The sequence below is a fragment of the Perognathus longimembris genome, chromosome 23 (assembly GCF_023159225.1).
Source record: "Perognathus longimembris pacificus isolate PPM17 chromosome 23, ASM2315922v1, whole genome shotgun sequence".
Classification (NCBI taxonomy): Eukaryota; Metazoa; Chordata; class Mammalia; order Rodentia; family Heteromyidae; genus Perognathus; species Perognathus longimembris.
In genome coordinates this window covers 32,233,225-32,257,393 of record NC_063183.1, presented here as the reverse complement: position 1 = coordinate 32,257,393, position 24,169 = coordinate 32,233,225, and the positions used below count along the sequence as shown (strand labels likewise).

Here is a 24,169-nt window from a genome sequence, read left to right as displayed (position 1 = left end):
TCCGGCGAGGGGCGTGGCCTCGCTTCGGATTGGCTGGCCTCTCTCCCCGCCCCCTTCCTGGGTTCCCTCCCGGGTCCGCAGGAGAAAACACTGCCCTCTCCCTCCGTGACCCCTGGCCGGCCCTCCCTTCCCGCCCTTCCTCCCTCCCTCCTTCCCTCCCGCCCGTCGCGGCCGCTGCTGGCGCCTCCGCTCCCCGAGGACCTCCCGGCGCGGCGATGGGGTCTCGGGCCTCCACGTTACTGCGGGACGAAGAGCTGGAGGAGATCAAGAAGGAGACGGGCTGTGAGTCGGGGCTGGGGGGGGGGGGGGAGGGTGGGACGGCGGCCCGGCGCCTCGGGCCGGCCCGAGCTCGGGGACCCCGGGGGTCGTGACTGTCGGTGGGGTGGGTGCCCTCCGCCGCCGGGAGCCTCGGGGCACCGAGGGCTCGGGAGACCGGGTCGTGCAGCCAGCCCCGGGCCGTGGCCCCCGCGATCCGCCCTGCCCCTCGCGAGCCCGGGCGGGGGGCGCGGACGCCGCGGACGCCCCCTCCTCGGCATCCGCCCCGGGAGCCTCCCCGGCGCAGGGGAGCCCGAGCCCAGCCGCCTCGGGCAGCCACCGGGGGTTGGGTCCTGTGGAAAAGCCCTTCCTGGAACGTTTCTGGGCCAGGATCGAAAACCACGGATGGCTGTGTGGGAATTACAAGCAGATTCTTGCCACAAACTGGAAGGGTAAACTCGGAAAGCCAGACTGTAACCGAAGGCGGTGGGAGCCACGACCCGGCCGGTGACTGGAGATCCTGTTTAACAATCGGGGGGGTCCGAGAGCGTGAGCTTTGGGGAGAAAGAAAAGAAAAAACAAACACAAAAACGGTGACCAGTTTGCTACCTACTTTGAGCGTACTAGCTGCCCTAATTTCCTAAGTACATCGATTCCTTCTGCACTTTATTTAGTCACTGTTAAAATCGAAGGTACTCCGAAAAGCTCTCTCCAGTTTGTATACTAGGAAATGAGATTTCTAATAGTCCAGTCTCTTCCTACACCTAGACTAAGTAGAGCAACAGGGTTTTGATAATTCAGAAGCACTGAAAACATCTTCAGGACCTTTGCAAAATCTTGAATAAAGCAATGTGGCCTTATGAACTAATGTGAGCCACAGCTCCACTTCCGGCTTTATTTATTTATTTATTTTGGTAGGTAAGAGTCTCACTGGCTGGCTGGGAACCAGGATCCTCAGATCTCATCCTCCTGAGTTGCTAGGATTACATGTGTGAGCCACCTCTCTTGGCTTCTCTGTAATCTTTTATGGCCCTTGTTGAGCTATAGTTATGGAAGCTCTTTGCTTCTTGATATGGCTTTGATAATGATAACAAGGAAAGCAGTGGCTCATAGGCAGATAGTTCCGAGTTCTGAGGTAGTTCCCTCAGGAGTTCTGAATAATTCACTCTGGGAGGGGTGGCCTTGGATAAATTAAAAGCTACCCGGTGCTGTCTGACAGGTTCCAATTTCAAGAATCTTCAGTTTGGAAGAGATATCATCTACCTCACCTCTTATCAGATTGGTTTCTTCCTTCACTGTGCCCTAACATATGGCCATTAAACTTCTCCATAAATATCTTTAACCCTGATGTCCTCACCACTACCAAATTCAGTTCTTTAAACAATTTTAAATGAATGACAGGAAGTGCTTAGCTATAATTTATAACAGTCGATTGGCCACTTTTCCCTTACAGTCATTTTATGACTTGCTCTGACTCCAGGACTAGGCAGTTTGGATTTAGCAAGCTTTTTATTACCTTTTGTGGCAAGGCTCTCTGGCCACACTTGTAACTATAATGACTTATTTAGTCATTTATGTCTAGGGTGACACCAGGATTTAAAGCATTTGTGCTTAAAATAGTAACCTAATGAAGAGGATGGGATAGCTCTTTTTGCCTCAGAATGAAGAGAGCAATAATCCCATTCTAGTTATTTACATCTAATCAAACCAAAAGGCCCTGCATTGCTGTAGGCCTCTGGGTTATTTCACCATGTGATATGTGGACAAATACAACTAGGTTTGTGTGGCAGAGCTGTTTTCCTGGTGACTCAAACATGAGGGCGATTCATACCAAAGCCAATGCAAATGTATGCATTGAGCAAGAAAACCTAGTGAAACAAGTGCTTACTGAATCTTTGCAGTGTGTGTTCAGTATTATATTAGGTTCTTGGAGCAGATGGTGACAAAGACACCCACAGCCTAGTGAGGAGATAAGTCCAAGAGAGTTATGATTAGCATCATGACATATGGAAGCTGAAATCATGTGGCATCCACCTTCAGAGCTTAGGGAAAAGTCTGAGTTGGCCTTGTGGAGGACAGGAGTTGGGCCTGGCGCATGCGTGAATGGATCAGATTTGGATAAATTGACCCTAGGGGCTTTTTGGGTGGCTTCCGGGAGCTCTCTCCTCTAGTCGGCTACAAAGTCATCTCTCCACCCCAGAAACTGAGGCTTCAGTTTATGCTGTTAGTGCTCAGCAGCAGAGTTGGTTTTTTCTTTGTTTTGTTTCAGCTATGTCTTGCTTTGAAGCCTAAGCTGGTCTGGAACATGAGCTTCTCCTGCCTCAGCCTCTCAAGCACTGGGATTCACGCATGTATCATCTTGCCAGCTAGCAGAGTTTGTTGAGCACTGGGGATTGGACTCAGGGCCTGGTATTTCCTGGGCAGGTTGCTCTTCCTCCTCATCCATGCCCCCAGCCCTTTTTTGCTTTAGCTATTTTTCTCGTTAGAGCTCTGTTTTCTTGCCCAGTGCCAGTGCGGACTGACACCATCCTACCTTGCTTTAGCTGGAGATAGGTAGGAAGGAGATCTCACTAACTTTCCTGCCTGGACTAGCCTCCAGATCTTCCTGATCTTGGCGTCCCAAGTAGCTGGGATTGCAGGCGTGAGTTAGTGCCCCACTGGAGTTGTTGTTGTTGTTGTTTGTTTGTTTTTGCCAGTCCTGGGCCTTGGACTCAGAGCAGAGCACCGCCCCTGGCTTCTTCCTGCTCAAGGCTAGCACTCTGCCACCTGAGCCACAGTGCCGCTTCTGGCCGTTTTCCATACATGTAGTGCTGGGGAATCAAACCGAGAGCTTCATGTGTACGAGGCAAGCACTCTTGCCACTAGGCCATATTCCCAGCCCCCTGGGGTTGTTTTTAAGGCTGTAATTTTAGGAGGATGTGAAATTTTCAAAGAATGGTAAACAACATAACCTGGAGATGGAGGTAGGGGGAAGAAGTCATGTTTTCACCTGCCTCTTCTTTAGAGAATTATCAGGTAAACTATCAACCAGAGTCACATTAAGAACAAGTATATGGCGTTCCTTTCCCAGTAAAAAACTGTATCGCAGTGGAGGAAAATTAACTTCATACTTAATAGGAAAGCTTCTCATTAGTATTGATGGTTGTGTTTTTCTTTTTTTTTAAATTTTTTATTATAAAACTGATGTACAGAGAGGTTACAGTTTCATACGTTAGGCATTGGATACATTTCTTGTACTGTTTGTTACCTTGTTCCTCATACCCCCGGTTGTGTTTTTCTTAAATTTAGAATTTATTTATGTATGTGTAGTTTAACAGATATTTGAAATCTTAGCCACTAGTATTTGGAAAAATAATTGTAGGGAGGGATTCCCTGACTTTCATCATCTGTAAAGTGAGAGTAATAAGAGTGTCCCTACATTATCAGGTTTTTATGCTCAAGAACAAGATAAGTTATCTTAGAGTAGGGTCTGGTATAATATGCCATGTTACATGTACTATGTGTTTGGAACCATGGATGACAATCATCTTAAGGGGGAATTACCATTTGCTACATGTTAGTTATAAAAACTTTGTCTAGGGGCTGGAACTATGGCCCAGTGGTAAAGTGCTCACCTGGTATACATGAAGCCCTGGGTTCGATTCCTCAGCACCACATATATAGAAAAAGCCAGAAGTGGCGCTGTGGCTCAAGTGGTAGAGTGGTAGCCTTAAGCACAAAGAAGCCAGGGACAGTGCTCAGGTCCTGAGTTCAAGCCCCAGGACTGGCAAAAACAAAACAAAAAAAACTGTGTCTAAGTTGGGCTCTGATGTAATAAAAAGCAGTTGGAACAAAAGGTGTAGCTGAGGGAAGGTCATGAAGGTCTTCACTGTTAGTACACTTAACTGTAGCAGTAACCTGGCTATGAATTTCTTAGAACTTTAACCCTGGCAAACAACTCACCTAAATAGTGACACGTGTAAATCGATTCTATGTGGCCCTCCTGGCCTGTGTCCTGTGGGTTCAGGGAGGGTGTTGAGCAGGTGAGGTTTTGTTTATTGAAAAGGGTGTAGCAATGATAATGGAGGGTATGGGTTCCTCTGTGTTTCCCACAAAGCACAAGCCTGGCAAAGGCAATGACTTGAGAAGAACTTCCTGAAGTACCACTGGGTACCGCTGGCTCTAAAGGGAGGACCCCTGTGTGGCTCCCCCCCATAACTGACAGGCCATTCGTGTTGAAAGGTCTGTCCTGTAGAAGACCCTGCTGTCGGCAATTCAGACAGCGAACACCTTTGGCTGCTTTGAACTTTGGTCATTTGTGGGGCTCTGTACTTTTCTAGTTGCAGTGCAGAAACTGATTTTCATCTGTTGCCAGGAAGGGGTTAAGAAGTAACCACACCTGGCGGGTTAGAGACTAGGAAGGAGAGGGAGTAAGACCCTGGCAGCAGGGGAAGGTGGCTGTACATTTATTTCCAGATCACAGAGCACTTAGAACTTTCCCTGTTGAGGCCAGCAGCACTTACAAACATAAGAGATACACGCCTATGCCGTGGCCGGTGGTGGCTCACACCTGTAATCCTAGCAACTCACGAGGCTGGGATCTGAGGATTGTAGTTCAAAGCCTGCCCCGGCAGGAAAGCCCTTGAGACTCTGATCTCCAGTGAACCACAAGAAAACCAGAAGTAGTGCTGTGACTCAAAGTGGTAGAGCACTAGCTAGCCTTGAGCAAAAGAGCTCAGGGACAGTGCCCAGGCCCTGCATTTGAGCCCCCAGGACTGACCAAAGAAAGTTTACCTGTTACACTGGGCATGGTGGCTCTTGGCTGTAATCCCAGCAGTTGAGAGGCTTAGGCAGGAAGAGCCTTCTTTCTGTATGTTATGAGTACTTGATGTACTATGGAGTTCCAGGTGTGTGTGTGTCTGTCTGTCTGTCTGTGTGTCTTTTGACTAGTTTGAGAGCTGCAGCTATGAGAACTCTTCACCCCTGAATACTTCTGCATGTATCTCCTCAGAAAAAGATTTATTTCCCGGGGCTGGCGAATGTGGCCTAGTGGTAGAGTGCTTGCCTCGTATACATGAAGCTCTGGGTTCGATTCCTCAGCACCACATATATAGAAAAAGCCAGAAGTGGCTCTGTGGCTCAAGTGGTAGAGTGCTAGCCTTGAGCAAAAAGAAGCCAGGGACAGTGCTCAGGCCCTGAGTTCAAACCCCAGGACCGGTCAAAAAAAAAAATTTTTCCCCCCTATACAACCACCATACTATTATCACAACAACAAAAAACTGACAATAATTCTGCAATATCACTTACATTCAGCCCGAGTTCAGATTTTCCCACTACAAGGAGATAGATTTTCAGTAATTTTTTTTTTTTTTGGTGGTGTTTTTGTGGTGCTGAGGGTTTAAACCCATAGCCTTGAACATGCTGGGCAAAGAACTGTACCACCGAGCTACATCCCAGTTGGTCTGTTTATTCTATCAAATATCTCTTAAGTCTCAATTATTCTTAAAAGAGAAGGCTAGTTTGGGGGGAGAGACATCTCCATGTAGAACACTCTGTAATGTTAAGGGGTATCGGTATAAGCTTCCTCTTTATAATCTTTATCTGGAACTACTCACAATTGTAGTTGTATGCTTTACTTAGGTTATCTTCTGTGTTGAGATTAGGATAAAAGCAAGGACAAAATATCCTTTATTCCCTTTTTGTTCCCATTCTCTCTTGCCACTCCATCTTGGTGCTTGGCACTTAGGTAGAATGCCTTCCTGCTCTAAATACGAGAAAGGCCTGTAGCTGGCCGGGTGTGGTGTTGTACTCCTGTAATCCCAGCTGTGCTGGGGACCAGCCTAGCAAAAACAGACCCAATCTCAAAAACAAGTAAAAAGCCATTTAAAGGGATGAGGGTATAACTTTAAATAGTAAGCATCATCCCTGCAAGCCTGGGACCCTGAGTTCAAACCCCTAGTCCTTCAGGGGTTTGTATGTGTCTCCACTGATTTCCATGTAGCTCAGTCTATCCTGGCACATAGCAGCTTCTTGATTATTAACTATTTATATTTGTTTTAAGCATACTGGTAAATTAAGAACTTGAGTAGTGATCCGTTGACTTTCCCTTCAGACATTTCTCGGTGTGTGTGTGTGTGTGTGTGTGTGTGCGTGCGTGTCCATGTGTCTATCCTGAAGCCTGAACTCAGGACTTGAGCACTACCCTTTAGCTTTTTCCGCTCAAAGCTAGCGCTCTACCACGTAAGCCACAGCTCCACTCACTTGTGGCTTTTTGGTGGTTATTTGGAGGTAAGAGTCTCATGGATTTAATTGCCCAGGCTGGCTTTTTTAACCACCATCCTGAGATTTCAGCTACTTGGGTAGCTTTAACAGGCGTGAGCAACCAGCGCCTGACACATTTTTAAAAACCTAGTTTTATTTATTGTTAAGCTATTACGCAGAGCAGTCACCACTTCATAGGTCAGGTAGTAAGTACAGTTCTTTGTGGACAAGTGTAACCTTTGGGGCCAGACGCCCGGTGAGGTAGGCTGGGGTGGAGCTCCTAAGGAAAGTGGTTTTGACTGGTAGAGTCTGGAGGAAGGTGGAGAGTAATTAGCTGGAGCAATAAAAGTGTTCCTTCAGGCTTTGCTTGCCCGGGCTGGTCATTACAGCTAACCTGCAGTGCTTACCCTGCGCCAGGGGCTTGGACAAGCTTTCCTTTCAGGCGCTGCCCACGGCTCTGCCTCTTACCCTCCCGGTGCCTGGGCTGGGGTCAGGGCTCTGCCTGACCCTCAGCAGGGTGCTGGCTTGACACAGTGTCCTTGACACTTCAGCTTCCTCTAGCGGGGAGCCCTGCTGCTTCTGCGCCCCGGGAGTGACTCAGTCTCTGCAGACTCTGCTCACCTGGCAGCCCCGCACCTAACAGAGCCGCCTTTGAAGGTAGTCACAGAGGCCCAGTGTCCTTCCGCCCGGGCTGCCCTCCTGTCTTGTTTACTCTTTTCCCTTTCTCACCAAAGGTGCAGCTGCTCCGGAGTCGACACTGGTTACACCCTTTCTGGCTTCTCCATCTTATTGTTCTGTCTCTTCTGACTTCCAGTCTTGCCAGGGAGACTCACCTATTTCCCAGAAATGCCCTTTTTGGCATTTTCAGAGGTCTGTCGTGCACTGTCGCCTCCTTTTATTGATGATTTGTGCCTGAGTTGGCAGAGGAAATCCAAAAGGAAGTGCAAAATAGCTTTTCTTGCAGATGTCATCGATGATGACGTGACCCTGTGATGTCATCGATGATGACGGGACCCTGTGCTACCTTCCCTGGAAACCCAGTGGTATCCCCTGGTCTCAGGTTGTGCCCATGTTGGGGTGATCTAGTACCCAAATGTTGGTCCTGAGGAAAGTGGTAACGCCTGTGAGGAAGGAGAGAGCGTGTATGATGGCCCCCAACCTTTACTTCCGTACCAGTTACCTACCCAGTAGTGCTTGCCCGAAATAGCCAACTAATTGGTAGGTAGGAGTGTTTCACCAAAGCATTTTCTTAGCCTGTAGTGCAGGGTGTTGAAATGTCCAGAGTCTCGGTTGCCTTTTAAACGAAATTTGGCTTTGTGTCTTGTTAAATCGTAACCATTTAACATTGAACACCTCTGCTCTCTTCTCTCCTCTTCCTCCTTCCCCTTCCAGAGGGTGTGTGTGTGTGTGTGTGTATGTGCATGTGCGCGTGCACGTACTCGTGTGTTGCACCAGGTCCATATTTACTGAGGTTAAGTTATAGCTTACCATGTTATTGATTTAGCCTAAGCCTTGATTTCATTCCTCACAGCTGACTCCAGTTGTTCCTCATTTATTTCAGCTTCTGAGTCCTTCCCCTCTTTACCCTTTAACCTTTCTGCTCTGACACTCAAGAGTTGCTGAGTCTCCTGTCTTGCACAGTCCACCCTCGGGTGGATCATTGTGGGCCCAAGGGGTTGGAGGCCCCCTTCCCTGGCTGGAACTAATTGTGTGCTTTTTTTAGTTTCCCACAGTCAGATCACACGCCTCTACAGCCGGTTCACCAGCCTGGACAAAGGGGAGAACGGGACTCTCAGGTAGGCAGTCCCTGGCTTGATTTCTCTCACAGAAACCAGAAATTCTGGCCGTGTTTGAATAGCTGCCTTTGTCCTGAGGACAGACGTGACAGGGGTCCATTGTGGAGACGGCAGGGCCTATTTCTGCCATGCTCTTTCAGTATCATTGATCCACAAGGGAATTAAATGAGCAGAGCAGTGACACTAAATGTATCACTAGATGTTTTGCTACTCTATTCCAATTTCTCTTAGTATATGTGGCCATTGTTGGGGTCCTATGAATAGATGTACTTTCAGGATTCCAGCTCTCATTTACCCACACCTAGTTTTAATTTATTTTACTTAAAAACATTCTTTTTCTTCTTTATTGTCAAGGTGATGTACAGAGGGGTTACAGTTTCATATGTAAGGCAAGTACATTTCTTTTTTTGTTTTGTTTTGTTTTTTTTTTTGCCAGTCCTGGGGCCTTGGACTCAGGGCCTGAGCACTGTCCCTGGCTTCTTTTTGCTCAAGGTTAGCACTCTGCCACTTGAGCTACAGCGCCACTTCTGGCTTTTTCTATATATGTGGTGCCGAGGAATCGAACCCAGGGCTTCCTGTATACGAGGCGAGCACTTTACCACGAGGCCATATTCCCAGCTCCTTAATTTAATTTTTGTGTGTGCCACCAATGGGACTTGAACCAGGACCTCTTGGGTGACTTTTTTGGCTCATGGCTGGTGCTCTACCACTTAAGTCACATCTCCACTTTCAGCATTACCTAGTTAATTAGGGATGAGAGTCTCATAGATTTGTCTGCTCTAGCTGGCTTCGAACCATAATCCTCAGAACTTAGCCTTCTGAGCAGCTAGGATTATAGCTATGAGCCACCTGTACCTGTTAGTAATGCCACATCTCTTTCCTAAACTTTTTTTTTTTTTTTTTTGGCCAGTCCTGGGCCTTGGACTCAGGGCCTGAGCACTGTCCCTGGCTTCCTTTTGCTCAAGGCTAGCACTCTGCCACTTGAGCCACAGCGCCACTTGTGGCCGTTTTCTGTATATGTGGTGCTGGGGAATCGAACCCAGGGCCTCATGTATACGAGACAAGCTCTCTTGCCACTGGGCCATATCCCCAGCCCTTTCCTAAACTTTTTATGAAGTTGACTCTTGTGTGTAGCACTGTGTTTTTGTCTTCTCTCATTTCCTTAGCCAACTTACTTCCTATAATACATTATTTCATGTACATTAATGCTGTACAAGTCATTGGTATTTTATTCTAAGCTGTGGTTCTCCTCTGAAGGCCATTATTTTGAGGTTTTTTTTTTTTTGTCAAAGCTAGCACTTTAACACTTGAGCCACAGCTCTACTTCTGGCTTTTTTTTGGTGATTAATTGGAAATAAGAACTAGTGGCTCTGGCCTGTAATTCTAGCTACTGAGGATCGTGGTTTGAAGCCAGTGGGGGCAGAAAAGTCCCCATGAGACTCTTATCTCCAATTAACCACTCAAAAACCAGAAGTGGAATTGTACCCAGGCCCCAAGTTCAAGCCTCAAAGACTACCACCACCAACAACAAAAGAGTCTTATGGATTTTACTGCCCAGGCTGGCCTCAAACCATGATCTTTGGATCTCAGCCTTCTGAGTAGCTAGGATTACAGGTGTGAGACATCTTTTGCCCATCGTGGAAGGGTTTCTTTTGATGGTCATGACTGGGATGTTGCTCAATAGCCTGCAGCGCATGAGGCAGCCTCACGGGACAAAGAATCCTGCTGCTCTCCATGTCAGTAGGGCTAAAGTTAAGAAGCCTTGATTCAGAGTAACACGATGCTGTATTGGTTTGTGTTTGTATCTGTCTTGTAGGCAAAAGAAATATCTCCTTGTTGTTTTGTGTGCGTTCTTTGCTTTCTGTCCTACTTGCTTATATGTCTTTGAAAGGATAAGGAGGAGGCACAGAAGTGGAGGGACAAAGGATGAACAACTTACCAAAGAGTTGTTTGGAAGTCCTCTAGCATAGGTATGAGATGTAGCAGGAAGGACCAGAGTCTTTGTGTGTAATCCTTAGGCCAAAGAACAAGGGCTGTGTTTATTTAGGGCAAAAATCTCTCAGCACCTTAGTAAACTTTTCTGCCCAGGCTTGTCTCTAATCTCAGTCCTCCAGATCTCAGCTTCCTGAGTAGCTAAGATGACAAATGTGTGCTACCAGCACCTGGCTCTTTTTCTAACTTTGTTTTGGTACTGTGACTTGCACTCAGGACTTGGTGCTTGCTAGGCAGGCATTCTACTACTTGAGCCATGCCTTAGTCCTGTTATTTATCTTTCTGAGTTTAGTTCATTTTGCTTAGCAGGATGATCTCTCATTTCTACAGTTCCATAATTTTTTTTGGGGGGGGCGTTGTTTTTGGGGTACTAGGGATTGACTAGAGCCTGGAGCTTGCTTAGGTAAGTTCTCTATGAGCACTTAAGCCAAGCCCTTAGCCTTTTTTTTGAGGTGGGATCTTGTTAACTGCTTAGGCTAGTCTCCTACTCTCAAAACTTCTGTCTCTGCCTCCACAGTAGCTAGGATTATAGGTGTGAACCACCACACCCAGCAATTTCATTCCTTATGGCTGAATAATACTCCGTTGCGTATGTATACCACATTTTCTGTATTCAGTCATCTATTGATAGGTACCTAGGCTAAGCCCATAACTAAGCTATTGTGAGTAATGCAGTTGTAAACAGGAGTGTGCAGGTATTTCTATTGTATACTGAGTTGTAGTCCTTTAACTATATATGTGCCCAGGAGTAATATAGTAGGACCATATGGTAGTTCTATTTTTATTTTATTTTATTTGTTCATTTTTTTGTGCCAGTCCTGGGGCTTGAACTCTGGGGCTTGAACTCAAGGCCTGGTCGCTGTCTCTGAGCTTGTTTGTTCAAGGCTGGTGCTCTACCACTTGAGTCACAGTTTCACTTCCTGCTTTTTTGCTTGTTAATTGGAGATGAGAGTCTCATGGACTTCCCTGCCCAACCTGGCTTAGCACTGTGGTCCTCAGATCTCAGCCTCCTGAGTAGCAAGGACTACAGGTCCTGGTACTGCCTGGTACTTCTTCTTCTTTTTTTTTTTTGCAAGTCCTGGGGCTTGCACTCAGGGCCTGAGCACTGTCCCTGGCTTCCTTTTGCTCAAGACTAGCACTCTGCCAACTTGAGCCACAGCGCCACTTCTGGCCTTTTCTATATATGTGGTGCTGAGGAATCAAACCCAGGGTTTCATATATACGAGGCAAGCACTCTTGCCACTAGGCCATATTCCCAGCTCCTGCCTGATACTTCTATTTTTTATCTCTTGAGGAGCTTTAAGTCAAAATGGTCATCTCAAAAACAACAGCAACAACTAAGAAATGCTGGAGAAAACAGAGCAACAGGAGGGAAGGAACCCTTTTCCTGAATATCGATATTACTTGAGATTTCATTTCCTAGGTGTTTTGTGTTTCTTGATAAGAAAGATATGACGTCTTTTAAAAAAAATTGCCCCATATTCTAGTTCTGTGGTGTTCAATACCACCGGCTTGTTGTTCACTGTGAACTTCATAAGTGAGAAGAGAATGGTTATGTTCAGGAATGATTTACTAACAAGCATCTGCTTTATTGACATAGCCTGTGTGCTGGAATGTGGCCTAGTGAAATCTGGCTTCGCCCACCCCTTGGCTGCTGTAAGAAACATTTAGCAGCTAGTACTGTACTCTTCCTTGTAGTGGTTTGGTGTAATTGTCACAGAGGTAAATTCCAGGTGGTAATATTCTGGCTAGGTTGTACCCTCCTGCACATTTAGGGGAGCTCATGCTAAGGGCTAGTGATCTCTAACTTAGGGTGATTCTCTTGGCAGCCGGGAAGATTTCCAGAGGATTCCAGAACTTGCCATCAATCCACTGGGGGACAGGATCATCAATGCCTTCTTTTCAGAGGGGTGAGTCCAAGCAGTTTTCAGACCTCCTGCCTTTGTCTGAATCAAAGGTTGGATCACCTCAGACTGTGATCCCGGATTGTGTTGAAAAATCCCTAATTTTGTCATAGCTAGATTATCTCTTCTGTCTACCCTCCTTGAAGTTTAAAACTTTGTCTAGGAGTCTTATCTTTACAATTCTCTCTTTAATCCCTCTTTAATATGTATGACTTTAAAATATCTACATATATCTTATTGTAGGGGAGGTGGTTTGAAGAGTTGATAAATTGAAATGACTTAACTTGTTGCTTGCTGCATAGTTTGCAGCAGTGAGTTCAAGTCTTGGCTCTCCTAAGTGTATTCCTGGCAGCTACTTAAAATCCATTTTTGTTTAGAAAGAAAATAAAAGTAAATTCAGTTGGAAACTGACCTGGTTAAGTCCTGTTACCTCTCAGTACCTAACTTGTTGTTTTGTTTTGTTTTGGTTTTTTTTTTGTGATGGTCCTGGATCTTGATGGTCTCCCTGAGCTTCTTTTGCTCAAAGCTAGTGCTCTTCTGCCACTTGTGCCACAGCTCCATTTCCAGCATTTTTGATAGTTTAGTGGAGATAAGAATCTCACAGACTTGGGGCTGGGAATATGGCCTAGTGGTAGAGTGCTCGCCTTGTATCCAGGAGGCCCTAGGTTCGACTCCTCAGCACCACATATGTGGAAAAGGCCAAAAGTGGTGCTGTGGCTCAGGTTGGCAGAGTGCTAGCCTTGAGCAAAAAGAAGCCAGGGACAGTGCTCAGGTCCTGAGTTCAAGCCCCAGGACTGGCCAAAAAAAAAAAAAAAAGAGTCTCATACCCTTTATTACCCAGGCTAGCTTTTCAGCTATGATCCTTAGATCTCAGCTCCCTGATTAGCTAGGCTTACAGGCATGGGCCACTGGTGCTTGGCTGGCTAGTCATTTTAAGTGGGAATAATAGCACTGGTGCGCAAGCTTGGCACGAAGCCTGTGTTGAGATGTGTGGAAAAAGAAGTTACTGAATGCAATTTCAGGTTACCTCAGCCAAGAAATAATCACCTGAGGGCTGGGAATAGAGCTGGATGGGAAAGGGCTTTGCTGGCGGTGTGAGAGCGCTGCACCAAAACAAAACAACAACAAAAATCACCCTAACTGATAACATGGTTTGTTTGTTATATTTCCTCATCAGAGAGGACCAGGTAAACTTCCGGGGATTCATGAGGACTTTGGCTCATTTCCGACCCATTGAGGATAATGAAAAGAGCAAAGACGTCAACGGACCAGAACCCCTTAACAGCCGAAGCAACAAACTACACTGTAAGGAGCTCGGGTCATCTGGTTTAAAATGTTTGCTTTACATTTCTTGTAAATCATTTATTTCCTCATTCATTCATTGAACACATTACCTTCACAAGACCGGAGTGTTTAATTGCTCTGATACTGGAGATAAGCTGGCGAAGTTTGAATCCCATCTCTGGTGCTCTTTGGCTATGGGCTTTTGTTTGGCAAGTTCCTGAAAATCTTTGGGCCTCAGTTTTTTTTTTTTTTTCCTGTAAAGCAGGATGCTGGTGGCTCCCGCCTGCCTTGTAATTCCAGCTGCTCAGGAGGCTGAGATCTGAGTTTCGCAGTACAAAGACAGCCGAGAAGCAAAGTCCTTGAGACGCTTATCTCCAGGAAACTGGAAAGTGGAGCTATGGCTCAAAGTAGGAGAGTGGTAGCCTTGAACAAAGATCTCAGGGACAGTGCCTAGGCCCTGAGTTCAAGCCTCACAACAAACCAAAAATAAAAGGGATTCTGCATGAAGATGTTGTAGGGACTAATGCAGATCGAGGCCTTCAAACAGTGAAAGGGTAACAGCTTGTGGAGTGTGTCCTGTGTGTTGGGCACTGGGAAAGATGTAAGAGTCGCCACAGTAGCAGGGCCCAGGCCCAGCTGTAAGGACTCTAGGCAGTCAGTCCCCTGCCCATCTTGGAATGGGGGGTGGGGGTAGATACTGCCTATGACTCAAGTAGCAGCCAGCAGCCGGGTTATTAGCACAAGGTTTACTTTTTGTCCCTGTTAACTTTCACCTCCTCTTTCTTTCTGGATACTTGGAAATTTCCCTTCAGCTCTTACTGGGTCATGTGATATTGCCCAATCCCCTTACAACACTTGTACACAAGGCTGAAATTCAATTTCTGTTTTTCTCCCACACATGTTGAAATTGCAGTTGGAGGAACCCAGCCTCAGGGCTCCTCTTGCAAGAGTTCAGGGTGCTGCACAGAGGTCTGGGAGGCCACAGAATGAAGTGGGACCCATCATTTAAAGAGGTGATGTAGCTGGCCACCAGTGCCTTATGCCTGTAATCACAGCCGGGCACTGGTGGCTCACGCCTGTAATCCTAGCTACGCAGGAGGCTGGGATCTGAAAATTACAGTTCAAAGCCAGCCTGGGCAGGAAAGGCTATGGGACTCTTTACTTCCAATTAATTGCTAAAAAAGGGGGAAGTAGAGTTGTGGCCAAAAAAAAAAAAAAAAAAAAAGAAAAGAAAAGAAAGAAAAAAAAAAGCCCAGGGACCGTGTCTAGGCCTTGAGTTCCAGCCCCAGGACTGGTACCAAAAAAAAAGAGAGATGATTTAAAGAAAACTAACAAGGTTTGAGGTACCCAACCAAATATGGGTAAAATTACAGGATGTCATGCTATAAACTTTGGGAAATTATTGGTGGTCTGAGTGTGCCTACCATAGTAGTGTGAGGTCACACCTCTGGTGATACGTGAGGGTGAACTTGAGAAGCCTCTTGTTTACAGTAGGGGAGATTTTGGTTCAAAGTACTGAAATACTGTCTAGCCTTGACACAGTACTTTGTTACTTGAGAGCCAAAACCTGAAGTAGAAACAAAATTAAATTCAGAAGCAAACAGAATTTTAGTGAACTTTTTCAGGTTTATCAAATACTTGATTTTTACTAGTGAGATCTAATTTTTTTGTTTTTCTTGAAAGACTAAATGCAGTTTGAGGCAAAGCCTTGTGTCTATGATTTGGTGCGTCTTTGAACACACATTCAGTATGTTTGCCTCCTCCTTCCATGAATATTGGTCAGGAAACTGATAAGAATTTTCTTATCAAAAGTTAGCTGGTAGCATAACTGTAACAATAGGCTTGTAGGTATGTGCTGGTATTGGGGCTTGAACTTAGGTCTTCTAGCTCTTGTTAGCTTTTTTTGCTCAAGACTGTTGCTCTCCCATTGGAGCCATCCCTCTACTTCTGGCTTTTTGTTGGATAATGGCGTCTATGAGTCTCACTTTTTTTTCCTGTCCATGCTGGCTTCAAATCTTGGTCCTCATTTCTCAGTCTCATGAGGAGCCAGGGTGACAGGCCTGAGCCACTGGCACCTGCTCTTCCTTCTGTTCCTGAAGAGGGAACTGTTCTTTTTCCTGAGCCAGTTCTATCTTTAACATGAGTATCTCTTCTGAAAAAGTTCTTCCTTCTGCTCACGCATAAGTATTTACCTATAATCCCAGCTAACTGAGGGACGAAGGCAGAAGGATTATGAGTCCAAAGGAAGCATGGGCAATGTAGCGAGGTTCCATCTCAAAAAGAAAAAAAAATTAAAATAAAAATCTTCCAGGTTGGGAATGTGGCCTAGTGGTAGAGTGCTTGCCTCGTATGCATGAAGCCCTGGGTTCGGTTCCTCAGCACCACATACACAGAAAAAGCCAGAAGGGCTCCTGTGTTTCAAATGGTAGAGTGCTAGCCTTGAGCAAAAGGAAGCCAGGGACAAGTTCAAGCCCAGGACTGGCAAAAAAAAAAAAAAAAAAAATCCACAGGAATGAGGGCATAGACAATTTTGCCCAGCAAATGTGATGCCCTGAACTCAAAACCCTTGAAACTCCCCTTTAAAAAGTTCTTTAAGGAGCTAGGAATATGGCCTAGTGGCAAAAGTGCTTTCCTCCTATACATGAAGCCCTGGGTTCAATTCCCCAGCACCACATATATAGAAAATGGCCAGAAGTGGCGCTGTGGCTCAAGTGGCAGAGTGCTAGCCTTGAGCAAAAAGAAGCCAGGATCAGTGCTCAGGCCCTGGAGTTCAAGCCCCAGGACTGGCAAAATAAATAAATAAATAAAAATAAAAAGTTCTTTAAAAAATAGCCTAGCTACTCAGGAGGTTGACATCTGAGTATCACAGTCCAAAGCCAGCCCATGATACTGTTATCTCCAATTAACCACCAAAAAGCTGCAATTGGCACTGTGGCTCAAGTGGCAGAGTGTTAGCCTTGAGCAAAAGAAGCCAGGGACAGTGCTCAGGCCCTGAGTCCAAGCCCCAAGACTGGCAAAAAAATAAAATAAAATCTTCCTTTGCTTGACCTGAAATACTTCCATGACCCTTATTGCATAAATTTTCTACATGACAAGATTTCATGTATTTAAAGATAAATCTGTAACCCAGTGTTTTTTTTTCCTTCTTTTTAAAAAATCTGGCTTCATGCCAGTTCTTTCAAAAACTTGCTTAAAGACGGACAAATAGAGTGTTTTTGGATGTAAAGTTTTGTATTTACAAGTTGAAAAAATTCTGTGGATGTTTTCATTATATAAATATACTTAATATTATTGAACTATAAACTGAAATAAGGTAACAATTTTTTTTTACTAAAAAGAAAAGAAATTCAGCTGAGAAACAGTGTAATGGTGCAGACCTATAATTCCAGTTACTCAGATGATTGAGACAGGGGGATCACAATTTTAGGCCTACCTGGACTGTAAAGCAAGATGTTGTCTTAAAGAAGATTTTTTTTTCCCCCTAGGCTGTGCACTGCTTCCTCATGCCTGTAATTCTGGCTACTCAGGAAATTGAGATCTGGGGCTCACAGCCTCAAAGCTAGCCTGGGCATGAACGTCCATGAGAGTCTTTTTTTTTTGTCAGTCATGGGATTTGAACTCAGGCCTAGGCCCTGTCCCTTAGCTTCAAGGCTTGTATTCTATCACTTGAGCCACAGAGCTATTTCTGCCCTTTTTTGAGTCGTTTGTTAGAGTTAAGAGTCTTAATGGACTTTCCTGCCTGAGCTGGCTTTGAACCATAACCTCAGATCACAGGCTTCTGAGTAGTCAGTATTACAGGTGTGAACCACTGGGACCTTAATGGTGGTCTTAATGGGTTTGTGTTTTTTTTTCCCCCCTCTCTCTTTTAACCAGTACTTATGGTTTGAAATACTGGCCTTGAACTTTCTCAGTTTGCTTGCTTCGATGGCACTAAACCACTAGAGTCATGACTCTAGACTGGCTTTTAAGAACTTTAAGGATTTAAGAAAAAAAAAAATATGTGGGGCTGGAAGTGTGGCCTAAGTGGTAGAATGACAGTGTAGCAAAGCAGGAGTGCCTGGATTCAAACCCCAGAACCACTGGTGGCTCATGTCTGTAATCCACTTACTCAGGAAGCTGAGATTTGAGGACTGCAGTTTGATCCCCTGGGCAGGGAAGTCTGTGAGACTTTTTATATCTAATTAAAAGCCCTATCTATGAGTAATGATGATCAAGTCAGTAGGTCTACTGGCTCTTCGTTCTGTCTAGTGCCCTTTATATGCAGCTCCTGGAAAACGGACAGGACAGAGTTTCCATTCACATCTGTATTTCCCTTCCAGTTGCTTTTCGACTATATGATTTGGATAAAGATGACAAGATCTCCCGTGATGAGCTGTTACAGGTATGTGAGAGAGTTCTGGCACAACTTGTATTTTAAACTCTTGACTGCTGACCTTTTTTTCCTTTCCCTTTCCCTTTCCCTTTCCCTTTCCTTGTCCTGGGGCTTGGGACTCAGGGCCTGAGCACTGTCCCTGGCTTCTTTTTGCTCGAGGCTAGCACTCTACCACTTGAGCCACAGCGCCACTTCCAGCTTTTTCTATGTATGTGGTGCTGAGGACTTGAACCCAGGGCTTCATGCATGCTAGAGAAGCACTCTACCAGTAGGCTATGTTCCCAGCCCCTTTTTTCTTTTCTTTTCTTTTTTAACTTATTTTTAATTTTTTGGCCATTCCTGGGGCTTCAACTAAGGACTTGGGTGCTGTCTCTAAGCTTCTTACCATGTGAGCCACAGCACTACTTCTTTTTTTTTTTTTGACTGGTTTATTGTTTGTTTGTTTGTTTTCCAGTCCTGGGCCTTGAACTCAGGGCCTGAGCACTGTCCCTGGCTTCTTTTTGCTCAAGGCTAGCACTCTACTACTTGAGCCACAGCGCCACTTCTGGCTTTTTCTATATATGTGGTACTGAGGAATTGAACCCAGGGCTTCATGTATACGAGGCAAGCACTTTACGACTCGGCCATATTCCCAGTCCTTGAAAGGTTTATTGGAGATAAGAGTCCCACCAGCTTTTCTGCCCTGGTTGGCTTTGAACAGCTACCCTCAGATCTCAGCCTGATGAGTAGCTAAGATGACCAGTGTGAGCCATCAGCACTCAGCTGGTCTTTGTGGCAGAATTGTTCCTTCCTCAGTCAGCACTGACTTCGCACCTGCTTTGTGCAGAGTCCTGCCGTAGACCAAAGGAAGAGCAGATGATCTGGAAGTACCTGAAATAGCTCAGCAAGTCTTCACAGACAATGTCACCACCAGTTATAAGCCAACTATGTGTCCCTTCGGTGCCAGCTGGCAGAGGCGGCTATGGTTAGACTTGATGCCAGTCAAGGCAGTGCTGTTGTGCCAGTGTGAGCTGTGCTGAGCATGCTGGCTCTTGGTCAGTCCCGTGGACATCGCCCTGCCTCCTACAAGAAGGGACTGGCGTTTCATCCACTGGCGTGCTGCTCATTGGCATGTTTCCTCAACTCGCTTACTTGTTCCCATGACAGCTGTACCACTGAAACCACACCACCAGCCCAGCTTTTTGCTGGAGATGGAGCCTTGAGGACTTCTTTCCATAGGCTGGCTTTGAACTGTGATCTTCCTGCTCTCAGCCTGCTGAGTAGCTAGTTTATAAACATGAGCTTATAAAATTATTTTCCTGTGTGTGGTGAGGGGGATGAAGCCCAAGGCCACTGTGTGCTAAGCAGCAGTCTGCCCCTGAGCTACGCCTTAGGCTCACAGTTCTATCATCCTAAAATAAAATATAATTCAAGTAAATGGATTAGCCAGGGTGGACAGCTCATGCCTATAACCCTAACTAGTCAGGAGGCTGAGAATGTGTGGATCTCCGTTTGAAGCTAGCCTGGGCAGAAGAGTATCTGGGAGATTTGTATCTCCAGTTAACCAAAAGAAAACTGCAACCGGGCTATGGCTCAAAGTGGTAGAGAACTAGCCTGGAGCGAAAAGTCTCAGGGACAACGCTCAGGCCCTGAGTTCAAGCCCAACAACAACACAAAATTGGATTGAGATTTAAAGAAACTGTAGTTTGGGGATGGGTTCATCTTCCTGGCCATTTACACTTAAGGGAGATGGTAATGACTTGACCTAAATATTAATCTTTGCTGGCACAATGTACAACTTCCATGGTTCAACAGTGGATTTGTATCTTGGTGCAATGGAAGTCTTTTTCTGATTTCATCTGCCAAAGAGTCCATTTTTCGTAATTCTCAGAGTTCCATTGTGCAAATTGCTTACTTTGTTCAAGGTAGCCGTTTCCTGTGTATGCAGGTGGTGCTGGGGATTGAGCTCAGGGCCGTGTTGATGCTAGGCAGTGTTTCCCACAAGCCTTGTGGGTTTTTGCTTGTTTTTCATTTTTGAGACTGTTCTTGCTAAGTACTAGCCCAGGCTCAGTTCTCCCTCAACCTCCTGAATTACCCTTCAAGGATATTTAGTTTTGCGGGCCATACCCAAAGAGGCTTACTGCACCTCTTCACAGAGGACCGCCTTTGGGTAGGATTCCAGAAAGCTCTACTATGCTAGCTTCAATGAGTAACGGGGTGGCTTGCCTCCTGCAATAAGACATTTGGAGATAGAGCACTCAGCCTGACTCAGTACGTGTGGAATGGCCAGGATCTTCTGCTGTGCTCTTGTTCTTGTATCCATAGCACATGTGATTCCCTTCATAGCTTGAGGATGGCTGCCAAGCGCCCAGCATTCTATGTACATTCTAGGTAGGAAGAACGGAGGACTAGCAGAATGCAAAGGACTCTCCCCTGCTGGGGCCGTTGACCTTGCCTGAGTTCTGCTCACGTAAGGATGTCCAGAGTGGCCTCGATGCGCAGCTGAGAGTTTGAGCCCTCGCACTTTAGCGAGTCACAGGAGAAGAGGAGCGGGCCGGCCCCTGCGTCTCCCAGGACCCCTGTAATGGCAGATTCCTGCTCTTGCAGGTGCTGCGCATGATGGTTGGAGTGAACATCTCAGACGAGCAGCTGGGCAGCATCGCTGACAGGACCATCCAGGAGGCGGATCAGGACGGGGACAGTGCCATATCTTTCACAGAATTCGTTAAGGTCAGTCAGTCGCCTCTCGATTTCAAGTTAAATTGTATCGTATCGGAGGGATGGCGGGGAGAGATGAGTAAACCTTATTCAGAAAAGTGCCGAGAATTGTTTTGCGCTTCATGACTCAATATGTTTTTTCCTCTGTGTCTTTATATTTATATGTCTATATAGGTTTTGGAGAAGGTGGATGTGGAACAGAAAATGAGCATCCGATTTCTTCACTGAAGGACAGAGACCAAGCTGTTCTTGCTTTCTAGTATTTAAGAACTGGAACGTAGGCATCTCCTGCCCGCCAGCCCCATGTCCACCCATCATCCCCCTCCTCCCAGAGAACTACTACCGTTGCATGACAACCCCAGAGCTGTACGGTCCACACAAACTTGCCTTTGGTGTATAAACAGGGCATTACGGAATGGTACCCCTGCCCCGCCCAGTGTTTCTGTTTGGTATCCACGCACCGGTTCTCCACTTAGAAACACCATCGTCCTCTCTCTGCAGCTGCTGCCCCACACCCAGACAGTGCGAGAGGGACTCACGCCAAGAACCAGCCAGCAAAGCTCTCACTGGACGTAGACCCGCCGTGCCGCACCCCCTCCAGTGAGGCACCGCCGTGCCCTGTGTCCTTGTATGCGTCCTTTGCTTCTTGCTTTCCCGTCCTTCCACCCAGTAGTCCTTTCAGCTTTCTCTGCTTTTTATTGAGCCTCCCGTTCCTTGGTACTACAAGCTATGCCTGTTCAATCTCTCTGACTTGGCAGGATGGTTTGGTGGTCTGGCAGTTTTTTAATCTACCTTCATTTAATGGTGAATGGGTCTCTGGACGTTGCCTTCCCAGGAGCTTTCAGTAACCAACACTTCCCTTGGAAGAATGTGAGCCTTTCTCAGTCCCTTGTCCTGTTGGGTCATCAAAAGGCTTCTGAGTGGAGATGTCCTTGAAAGGGGGCGTTGGCGGGAAGAGCAGAGCTGTGTCCGAGGTGACTTGCCCTGGTCAGTGTACCCCTGGCCTCTGCTTCTCAACCATATATACCCGCAGTGTTCCTCTTGTGAGGGCGTTGTTGACTCTTGAGAAAATGGTCATGCCTGCGAGTTTGCTTAGCTTTGGGACATTGTCATTACCACCGTGGCTGCTCTGACAGTATGCTTGGGAACCATCTTGTGACTTTAAAAAAAACAACACTGGCTACCCTGGGAAGCCACTCTGCGGTGAAGGTTGTGCCTCAGCCTTGCATGCTCTGAATTCGTTTCCACTTGATAGACCCAAGCAGAAAGGCTCGTGGTACGAAGTGCCTAACTTATCCCAGTCCAAAAGAATTGAACATGGTGTCTTCAAGTCTTGCATGAAGAGTGTTTTAGGAATTTTACACATGGGCAAATGTCAGTGCTGGAAGGCATCGTCAGCTCCTACTACACGTCCAGAGCATTGGATGTCTTCAGTCATTAGCTGCCTGGTTATGTTCGCTTCCTTGCTCCTAGCGTGGACCACTGCAAATCCCTCAGAAGCAAGGGGTCTGGCACCTGTGGCACAACCCAAGGTGGCATTCGAGGGGGCCAGAGCAACTGTTCTTTTACCGCCAGAGTCAGCTTAGTGGAGACTTGATTGGATCAGCTGATTGCTGTCCTGTATGTATGATTATTTATTCATATATCTGTCCTTGCCTAACGTTCTCTGATTTACTGCTTTCTTGCTTGCTTGCTTGTGTCCTTGCTTTGGAAAGCTATCCAAGATAAGTAAGCAGTTCTTTGGAAAGGGAGTTGATTTAAAAAAAAAAAATCCACTGCAAAGGGAAAGGTGGGCACTAGATGAGTGGCCAGGCTGTATGGCTCCAGCAGAAGCGAACGAAGAATTGTTTATGAAGTGTCAGTCTGACGCTAATCAAGTGATGTTACATTGAAATCGTATAAAAGGGAAGCATTGTCTGGTTGATCTTTTAGTAAGGTACTTCAGAGACTGGTTTGCCTATTTAAAGTTTTCCCAAATTATGGCTTTCCTCCCCTTTGGCTGTAGTGCAAAATGTCTCAATCCACAGTTGTGCCTTATTGTATTCTTGACCCATCAATAAATACTTGTGGTTACAACCCAATAAGCTGGTTGATTCTGTGTGTTTTGCACGAATTTTACTTGAAATGACCTTCAACTGTGGAGTCCCTCAGTGTCTCCTTGTGCTGTCCAGTGCAGGTGTCATATGCTGCTACTTAGACCTGGGAATTAGAAGCATTCATCCTTAGGGCTCGCACTGTCTGCTTCTAGGCATAGATTTATCAGCCTTGATCTTTCTCATTCATTCCAGGTAAGATTCAACTTCTTTTCTTGACTCCTGTAGGTTAAATAAAAGCTGGGTGGGGCGGGGGGGGGGGGAGAGGCTGGAATACAAGCCAGGCACTATTATTGGCTTGTGCCTATAATCCTAGCTGCTCAGGAGGCTGAGATCTGAGAGGATCTAGGTTTGAAGCCAGCCTGGGCAGGAAGTCCAAGAGACTCTTCTTTCCATTAAACACAAAAAGCCGCAAGTGGAACTGTGGCTCAAGAGGTAGAGCACTAGCCTTGATCAAGAATCTCAGAGGCAGTGCCCACTCCCTGAGTTCAAACCCCAAGATTGGCAAAAAAAAGACTGGAAAAAAGTGCTGGAACTTATAAGCTTATCTTCAGTATTGCCAGAGCCAGCCTGCAGCGAAAAGGGAATCCTGAATGAGGGGCAAGGATTAAAGAAATGGAAAAATACAAGACGAGAAAAAAGACAAGTGGTTCGGGAGGTCTGCAACTTAAGATTGTAACTCAAGACTGCAGCCAGGTTTATTCTTAACTTCCAGGTTATATGCAGTTTGAAAATCAGGAAATAGCATAGGCTTAAATTCCAGAACACAAAAAGGCTTGGAGTTAGCAATACCCGACATAGCTAAGACAGGATGAGGTTGGTTAACATAAGAATGGACTCATGGCATTTCCGATTTTCCATTAAGCCATGTCCTTGCGTGTCCTTGAAAATACAGCCAGAGGTCAGGAAGAATTTAGCTGCAAGTTTGGCTCCCAACACAGTATGAAATATCCCTGTTAATACTAAATCAAAATAATGATGTTATTGCATATAATTCAAGCTAGATTACACTCTCAGTGTTAGTGTCCTGGTTGAGTTTATTGATCCCTGTCAGGTTTTTCTGATGTCACATCTTTTTCCTTATCACCCTCAGAAGTTTACAGTTATGATGGTGATATAGCTTGGAGGCTGACAGTCTTATAACTGCCTAGTGGACTATGAAGAAAAAAAAGCACTGCTATGCTGGGTGCTGGTGGTTCACGCCTGTAATCCTAGCTACTCAGGAGGATGAGATATGAGGATTGCGGTTCAAAGCTAGCCTGGGCAGTAAGGTCCATGAGACTCTTATCTCCAAATAACCACTAGATAACTGTAAGTGGCACTGTAGCTCAAAGTGGTAGGGCATTAGCCTTGAGCTGAAGAGCTCAGGGACAGTGCCCAGGCCGAGTTCAAGCCCCACAACCAACAAAAAACAAAACAAAAAAGTTATAAATCAAGATACAGCAACTGCATATTTTAGTATATTAACAGCATGATTTAAGACATGAACTTGAAGAAATATTTTGCGAGTCCTGGGGCTTGGACTCCAGGGCCTGA

At 45.9% G+C, this 24,169-nt stretch overlaps 1 protein-coding gene across 1 annotated transcript; it reads left to right on the top strand.

Annotated features, from left to right (window-relative positions):
- Window positions 1-102: 102 nt before the first annotated feature.
- On the top strand, window positions 103-22,617 carry Chp1 (calcineurin like EF-hand protein 1). Its single transcript, XM_048331766.1, has 7 exons — window positions 103-282; window positions 8,219-8,291; window positions 12,113-12,193; window positions 13,365-13,492; window positions 17,791-17,852; window positions 20,430-20,552; window positions 20,715-22,617. The coding sequence occupies exons 1-7, from the start codon at window positions 216-218 to the stop codon at window positions 20,766-20,768; spliced, it is 588 nt and encodes a 195-aa protein (XP_048187723.1). The 5' UTR covers window positions 103-215; the 3' UTR covers window positions 20,769-22,617.
- Window positions 22,618-24,169: the final 1,552 nt, after the last annotated feature.

Coding starts and splice junctions, on each gene's coding strand:
- Chp1 (XM_048331766.1), top strand. CDS start 216: ATGGGGTCTCGGGCCTCCACGTTACTGCGGGACGAAGAGCTGGAGGAG. Junction 283..8,218: donor GATCAAGAAGGAGACGGGCT/GTGAGTCGGGGC, acceptor TGCTTTTTTTAG/TTTCCCACAGTCAGATCACA. Junction 12,194..13,364: donor AATGCCTTCTTTTCAGAGGG/GTGAGTCCAAGC, acceptor TTTCCTCATCAG/AGAGGACCAGGTAAACTTCC.